This window comes from Arachis stenosperma, chromosome 8 (assembly GCF_014773155.1).
Source record: "Arachis stenosperma cultivar V10309 chromosome 8, arast.V10309.gnm1.PFL2, whole genome shotgun sequence".
Classification (NCBI taxonomy): domain Eukaryota; kingdom Viridiplantae; phylum Streptophyta; class Magnoliopsida; order Fabales; family Fabaceae; genus Arachis; species Arachis stenosperma.
Genome location: NC_080384.1, coordinates 44,538,787 through 44,547,469, shown reverse-complemented (window position 1 = coordinate 44,547,469; position 8,683 = coordinate 44,538,787). Strand labels below are relative to the sequence as shown.

At 36.7% G+C, this 8,683-nt stretch overlaps 1 protein-coding gene across 1 annotated transcript; it reads right to left on the bottom strand.

Moving 5' to 3' along the window:
• Positions 1–3,799: 3,799 nt before the first annotated feature.
• Positions 3,800–6,196, bottom strand: LOC130946704 (prohibitin-1, mitochondrial-like). The gene is made up of 5 exons (XM_057875541.1): positions 6,011–6,196; positions 5,588–5,704; positions 4,957–5,127; positions 4,327–4,539; positions 3,800–3,991 (listed from the first exon to the last, which is right to left on the bottom strand). Exons 1-5 carry the CDS (start codon positions 6,194–6,196, stop codon positions 3,800–3,802), a joined length of 879 nt encoding a protein of 292 aa, XP_057731524.1.
• Between the last annotated feature and the right edge of the window lie 2,487 nt (positions 6,197–8,683).

Genomic DNA, 8,683 nt, shown 5'->3' with positions numbered 1-8,683 from the left:
CTGACAGATGAATATCTCACCTTCTTTTTGCTGAATCTCCATGCCAAGAAAGTAAGACATTCTCCCCAAATCTGTCATCTCAAACTGCTTCATCAGTCCTACCTTCAGCTTCACTATCTCACTCTCCTCCTCTCCTGTAACAAGCAGATCATCGACATAGATAGACACCACCACAAGGCCTCTCTCACTCTGTTTGTAGTACAGAGTGACTTCACTTAGACTCTTTTGGAACCCAAGCTGATGTAGATAACAATCAATTTTGCTATACCAAGCCCTGGGAGCTTGTTTCAGCCCATACAAGGCTTTCCTCAGCTTATACACTTTGTCTTCATGGCCTTTAACAACAAATCCTTCTGGTTGGTCTACATAGATGTCCTCAGATAGGTCACCATTTAGGAAAGCTGATTTCACATCCAGCTGATAGATGGTCCACCTTTTCTGTGCAGCAACAGCTAGTAGCAATCTGATGGTATCCATGCGAGCAACCGGAGCAAAAGTTTCAGAGTAGTCCACCCCACTCACTTGAGCATATCCCTTCACAACCAACCTGGCTTTATACTTGTTCACAGTGCCATTTGGGTTCAATTTTGTCTTAAAAACCCATTTGACACCTATAGTCTTCTTGTGATCAGGCTTAGATACAAGTTGCCATGTGTTGTTCTTGTTGATCATGCTCAGTTCTTCTTTCATAGCTGAGGCCCACTCCACACTTCCTTTTGCTTCCTCAACTGTTCCTGGTTCTAGGAGAGCCACATTACATCTGGCATAGACCTCTGCCAGTGGTCTTGTACCTCGCATAGGCAAATGATCAATCAATTCATCTTCAATCAGCTCACACTCATTCTGTAGATCTGCTTCCTCATTTAACTCATCCTCATTCTGCACATTAGCTTCAACTACAATATTGTCAGCCATTTTCTTTTCAAATACTGCCCTCTCCCAATTTTTATCTTCACAAAAAATCACATCTCTACTCACAGTAATCTTTTGTGCATCAGGACAATACACTCTATAGGCTTTAGACTGAGAACTATACCCTACAAAGATACCAGCCTCACCTCTATGATCAAGCTTGTCTCTACTGATTGAAGGAGTTAAGTAATAGCATAGACAACCAAATGTTCTTAGTCCACTAACCTTTGGTTTGTACCCGTGCCATGCCTCGAATGATGTCTGCTTGTTGAGAGCTTTGGTTGGTAACCTATTCAACAAGAAGACAGCAGTATTTACTGCTTCTGCCCAGAAGCTCTTGGGTAGTTGTTTGCCTTGTAGCATACATCTTCCCATCTCCACAATGCTTCTATTTTTCCTTTCACTCACCCCATTTTGTTGGGGAGTATAAGGAACTGTAAACTGCTGCTTTATGCCAGAATCCTCACAGATGGCTTTGAACCTTTTTGAGGTATACTCACCACCATTATCACTCCTCACTGTCTTTATTTTACAATTTGCTTCATTCTCCACCTCTTGTTTGAACCTCAGAAATACTTCATCAACTTCTGACTTTTGTTTGAGAAAGTAGACCCAGCAAAATCTTGTGCAGTCATCAATGAAGGTCACAAAGTACTTGCTTTTGTTCAGTGACTCCTCAGGCATAGGCCCACAAACATCTGAGTGAACCAGTTGAAGCTTCTTCTTGGCCCTCCATCTTGTTTTCTGGAATGGCTTCCTTACTAGCTTCCCTTGCAGACATACTTCACAATCAGACACTTCACTTCCCGACTGAGGCAAGTCTTCAACTAAACCATGCCTCTGCATAAACTGCAATCCCTTATAGTGAAAGTGACCCAACCTTCTATGCCACAACTCCTCCTGACCCTGCACACATGCCATAGCTTTGCTCTCTTTGCTTGCAGGATCGAATGCAAATGTTTTGTTCTGCATAGGGATCCTAAACAAGAGTTTGCCCTCCTCATCTGCAATAGCACATTCATTCTTATCAAACACAATCTTCATGCCCTTCTCAACTAACTGTCCCACACTCAGAAGATTCTGATCTATCTTGGGAACATAGTAGACATCAGACATCAGCTTGATTCCTCCAGGGCCTTCAAGTAACACATTGCCTCTTCCTTCAACCTCTAGATGATCACCATTCCCAATTCTCACTCTAGTATTGACTGATCTGTCAATATTAGTGAAAATTGCCTCATTTCCTGACATGTGATTGGAACAGCCACTGTCCACCAGCCATCCATCACGTGAGACTTGAGACACAAAGCCTGAAGCAGCAAACAATTGCTCCACTTCACCTGCAGCTGCTTGAGCCTCTCCTTGTTGAGAGCTCTTTTCTTTGCAGATTCTCTCTATGTGCCCCATCTTCCCACACTTCCTGCAGACTACATTTGGTCTTCTCCAACACCTAAAGAAAGGATGACCTTTCTTTCCACAGTGTTTGCAGGCTTCATCACTCCTTTTCCTCACTTGTGCATCACTTGAACTAAAACTGGTCTGTTGAGCACCAAACTGCTTGCCTTGCTTCTTCTTCTCACCACTTCCATGCTTCACCCTAGCCTGCATTGCACCTTCAACTGGCTCATCTCCTCTCCTCAGTACCCTCCTTTGTTCTTGTGCTTGAAGAGCACTAACTGCTTCAGCAAATGGCATCTCTGAGATTTCTCTTGTGTTCTCAAGAGATGCTATAGTAGCTTCAAATCTTTCAGGTACAGAACACAGGAGTTTCTCGACAAGTCTTTCCTCTCCAAGATCAGTACCCAACAGTGCCAATTTATTGGTTAAGTCTAGGAGTTTATTAGCAAATTCTTGAACTGATTCATTTTCCCTCATATGCACTCTTTCTAGCTCCCTTTTAAGGTTCATTGCTTTCATTCCTTTAATCTTCTTATTGCCCTCATATTCTTTCTTCAAAAAATCCCAAATATCTTTTGCAGATTCTAGACTCATAATCCTATTAAAAATAATAGGAGTAACAGCAGCATAGAGACTAGATCTTGCTTTGGCTTTTCTAGTCACACGTTCTTTGTAGAGCTTTTGTTGATTTGCAGTTGGATTGACAACCAATGGAGGCACCACGTAGTCATCCTCCACTGCCTCCCACAGATCAGCTCCTTCAAGGAATGCTTTCATCCTCACTTGCCAGACATGATAATTGCTCCCATCAAGGATTGGAGGAGCAATGCCTGCTAGCCCAATAGTTGTTGATGAAGCTTCCATCACCACAGCCCTTAAGATACTTAAGGCTCTGATACCAATTTGTTGTTGTTTCACTCAATCCTCACACACTCTCACTCACTGTTCTGCAATGTATTGCAGATCTCACACTCGAACTGTTGTATGTTCAGAGAAAAAGAGAGAGAGAGTTGAACACTAGAGAACTGAAGAAGCAAAAAAAACTACACTCTACCACTATTCAATAAACTGTTAAATACAATAACAGAAAGAAAAGGAAACTAACCACTCACTCCACTATCTTAAGAATAGGACTCCACTTCCTTAAAACTAGAAACTAGCTGAATAAAAAAAACTAACTTGCCTCTGAGGCCACTAATAACTTTGACCCTATTAACTGAATCATACACATAAGCATAAAACAGAAATAAATAAATATCAGGTCCTAATACATTATCTAACAATAATCATAATCAATTAATCATCATTTTATGTAATCCGGATCATTTGGATCTCAAATAATCCTTTGGCTAAAGTTTGAAAAAGGTTACATTCAACTATCTAGTTATTTTGTAAGGACTACTCTCAACATATACATCATGAAATTGAATAGGTTTCGTACTTTCTAATGAGAGAATGAAAACGATCATCACAAACCAAGTTCAGCAGATCACTTCTTGCTTGGCTCCAACTTCATCTCCTGAAGATTCAGCAACAGATCATCTGAGTTCAGGTAAACCTTATTTGCTGCGTTGGATACGGTATTCGCAATCTCTCTTGCGGCTTCGATCTTCCTCAGTGTGATAAAAGCTGGATTGTTGGCAATAGCTTGTCCAATAAGTTGGGCACTTTTTGCTTCTCCCTGTTGTGTAAAGGAGGTGTAACGAAGATTAGGAGAAACTAAATATTACGAAAGCAAGATTAATTAGCAGTGGTTTAATGAAATAACCCAACATATTCACCCAAAATAAAAAAACAGAACGCGGCATCTAGAGCAATGTTTTTCAGTGAGTTTTTCAGGTTGGATTTCCAGAACAAGAACTAATGAAAATGAAGTTGTAATAGTCTAACCAGCAAGTAACACCACTAGCATGTACATAAGCCGGTGCATTGTAAAAGGAAACAAGAAATAAATGCAGCAATTTGTACTATTCACTAGTTCGTAATGATAAATATGAATTCATATTTTATTCTCACCTGTGCTCTAATTACGGCACTTCTCTTGTCTTGTTCAGCTTTCTCCACAACAAATTTAGCCCTCTCAGCTTCTTGTGCAGCCACCTGTTTGGCTTCAATTGCAGCAGTAAACTCCTTGCCAAACGTTAGAGTGGTAATTGACACATCATCAAGGGCGATATTGAAGTTAACAGCCCTCTCAGTCAGAACCTTCCAGATTTCCCTACTAACAGCCTACAAATAATAAGTCAATTAAAATTAAACATACTTCCCTCATGTTAGAACTGGACCTTTCAACTTGACAAGGAAAGCAATGCATGGAATGCAAGAAACTAGAAGGGATATGCACAAAAAAACCAAAGCAAATCCCCTAAGTTAACACAGTAAATCTCCTCATGTGGGTAGCTACACAAAACACACTTCGGTAGTGTGTAAATGGTAATGATAACTTAGTTCAGCAGAATTAATTCACTTGGATGTACCCATTTTGCTTACCATAACAATATTGCAAACCAAAAAATTATTTTAACCATTTGAAACTGCAATTCTATAAAAGACATCTCAGCAACTGGTAACTTTGTTGAAATGGTTGAGTTTTTTCATACATGTTCATACACAACCTTTCAGAAATATACAAGGATTACTGATTACCTCACGCTGAGTAATAAGCTGGCTGGCATTGTATTGGGCGACAACAGCTTTCAAAGTTTCATGTATAATTGAAGGCAAAACCCTTTCATTAAAGTTCTCACCGAGGGTCCTATAAATTGAAGGTAACTCACTTGGCAAAGGACGAGTAAGGACTCGAAGCCCAATTTTCACCTGTATAACATTTATGTGCAATTTTTATAAGGTCAACATTTCACAAGGTTGAATAATTAAAAATATGAACTGTTTCATGATAATTTTCTCAAAACACAATATCATTGAACAATCCAGATAAGCTAAAAATCACAGCACGAAGAATACAAAGAAAAAAATCATGCAGATAGTTGAGTTGACAAGGAGAATTGGAGCTTTGAAAATCGAATACTGATGTGTCTGCCATAAGATATGCAAGTTTAAAGCAGCTCGCAAATTCAGAATGAAATCATTTTAAAACAAAATATGCGAGGTGATAGACTTAGTCTACATCATTCCAATTTTGAAATGCCTTTAACGAACACCTCTTAGGTTCTAAAGTTGTTAAGGTTATATAGCATATCCACTTTATGCAGAGCATTATGAAATAGCATCATCATGGAAAAAAAAAAACACCTCTCTTAGCAAAAAGTTTATTTACCATCTGGAGATCACGACTTCCTGAGGTACTCTCAACTAGATGCGGTCGTGCACGAACATCATATATGACAGGCCTCTCAAACCATGGAACAACAAAGTGTGTCCCTTCCGGATAGACCTGCAGATTACCCATTACATCATATTTTTGAAGACATAAAGGGAAGACAATTGTTTTGCAATTGCTATTGATAACACTTCCAAACAACCCTGACAACTAACTAGATCCCTTGAAAGATAACAACCTATGATCAAAGAAGAGCAAAATTCCTATACGGGCAATCACAACAACATCAAAAGCACTGCAAAGATAATTAAATGATGGCATGGATATTCATGAAAATTTTCTCATCCATGAAGATTTACTCCCCATTTTCTCTTCCCAACAATTATACCACAAACACGAAAATAATTTACCAAAAGAGACCTTGTCTTTGACACCAATCAAACGGTTGAAAACAATAGCTCGGTGTCCTCCTTCAACATTGTAGAGACTGTTGGCAGCAGCATACAAACCAATCCCGCCGATGACACTCAGCTTCAACAGCGCCGACGCTGCGCCACCACCAGCACCTCCGGGAACGTTCGGAACCTTCATGTTCTTCAGATTCATTTTCCCTCACACAACAGAAAACAAAGCTCAGTCACCAGCTGAATTTCACCCCTGAAATATGCGATTATTCAAATGGTATCATATAAAAACACACACAGAGAAATAATTCAAAGGCAAGGTATTGTAATGATCAAATGCAATCAATCAAGTTAATGAGGAAACCAATGTATAGAGATTGAAAGGGAGAAATGCTTGTTTCTTTTTGCGAAATTTCTGAATATAGTAGAAATGAAAAAAAAAATGTAGCTGATTGAGAAAGGAAGCGAGCAAAACTGCATTTCAAGATCGAATAATTTTTGTAAGAAAAAATAGCAGAAGATGAGGAGCTACCTTCCGAATTGTGATCGAGGACGATGGGGAGAAGGGTTTTGTGGGGTTTAAGGTTTTAAAACAGACTATGCCATGCATGGAAATATTTAAATTCAATCAACTGAATTATGTACACCATTTATATATATAAAATGAAATTAAATAAAAACTTGAAAAATACTTCAATATTAAAAAATATCAATATATTATTATAATTTATAAAAAATTTTATATTTTTACATAAATATTATGTTCAAAATATAATAAAAAATTAAAATAAATATTTTCTATGTCTTATCTTAAATTTATATTTATGCTTTTTTTAAATCAAAGATAGAGAATTTTATTAAGACGTAAATACCAAATCAATACTTAAAAATTCTGACGCTGATAAAATGGTATCTGACTTTTGTTATTAATAAAATAGTTCGTGGATGATTTTAAAATTTGACAAGCATACCCTCAAACTTACTAGAATATATCTCCGACAAAAATACTGGTGAAGTGACCACTGACAATATCCTTAAACTAATTATTTAGATATAATTAATAATTAAATTTAATCAACAATAGATAAAATTTTTTTAAATCATTCCAAATTTACTCTAATTTTCTCAAATCTCTCTTCCCAACGCATTCTTTCACTCTCTAGAACCCTGAAAAATTGTCCCAAGCTTGGAAAATTTTTCAAAGCCCTAGTTCAACTAATTACACATAAAAATTTGCAACTTCTCTTCTCTCTCTTCTATTACTTTTTTACTTATCTCCAACTAAACAAAGCTTAAAAATTTTGTCACTTATATTATTTGTATGTATGTTTAATATTAGATTTTTTAATAGATATTTAATCGTATACTATAATAAGAGTAATAAAGTAGTTTAACTCAATCATCTAATACTTACAAATGTTTTAAGTGCAAGAATTTGACTAGAATATTATCAATCCATAACACTTAAAGTTGTTTAAGTATTTGTGTTGTAATTTCTATTTTTAAAAGTACAGGAAAAAAAAAGACACATAATCTTATCCGTACCAGCAAAAGGTTCCAATATTTCCATTTCACCAATGAAATCTTCAACTCTCAATAGAAATTGGAATCAAAATCAACTAAAGACTCAAACTATATCAATCTACTGATGCTTCAATTCCTTGTGATTACAATAATGATAATATTATGAATGTTCTGTTTGGCAATGATCTCAGACACAAATAGAAAATTTATCTTTATAAACTCTTTTATTGTCCCATTTTGGGTTAAGCAAAGACAGAGACATTTTGTTTATTTTTTTTCTCGAAATAGTTGTGTTGTGTCTTCCAATGTCTCTATCTTTGTTTTGAGATAGTTACCAAATAAGACGACGATCGTCGAGTTTTTTAGCTTTCCATGGTGGCAGGATCAGCTCCAGGCTTAGCACCAATGGCGAAGAACTCGATGATGACTTCTAACGGCATGTCCTTTGTCTTAGGAACTTTCACGTAAACAAACACCAAAAAAATGATGCAACCACAAACAAACAATGAAAAACACCATTGAGTCCAATTTGATGCAGCAAGAATGGGAATGAAGATGTGACCATCAATGTGCTTATCCAAAATGTGAGTGCACAAATTGAGATGCATATTCCTTTCACACTTGTTGGGAAAATCTCTGCACAAATAATGTTGAGAATCACACCAAATCTCATGCGGAATACGCTCTCATAGACAATAACACATGTTGCTGTTACTGGTGCATTCACAATAAAACTCATGGGTAATGAATCCCTTAGTACTAGTACTGTTAGAAACACTATAAAGATGGGGATTGTGTTGAGCAATAGTGCCCTGCATTTCACAAATAATTATTCCCATTTAGAACAATGATGCATTATTTGTCCTTAAATTACATATAAGAATGTAATTGGAGGTCATTTTCTGAATAAAAATACAAAGATCTAAAGACACAAACTGATCGAGAAGATAGACGAAATTTATATTCATCCAAAATATCGATATGGTAGATATGAATTTTTACTATCTCTCTACTATCTCAGTATCTTTGTATTTTGTGACTTAGAACAGTGTTATCGAATAAGACTATAGAAAGATATAATTATAACTTATAATACATTTTACGAAAGAATATCTTGACCAACAAAAAAATACTAAATCAAATCTAAACTACATAAGAAATTTTG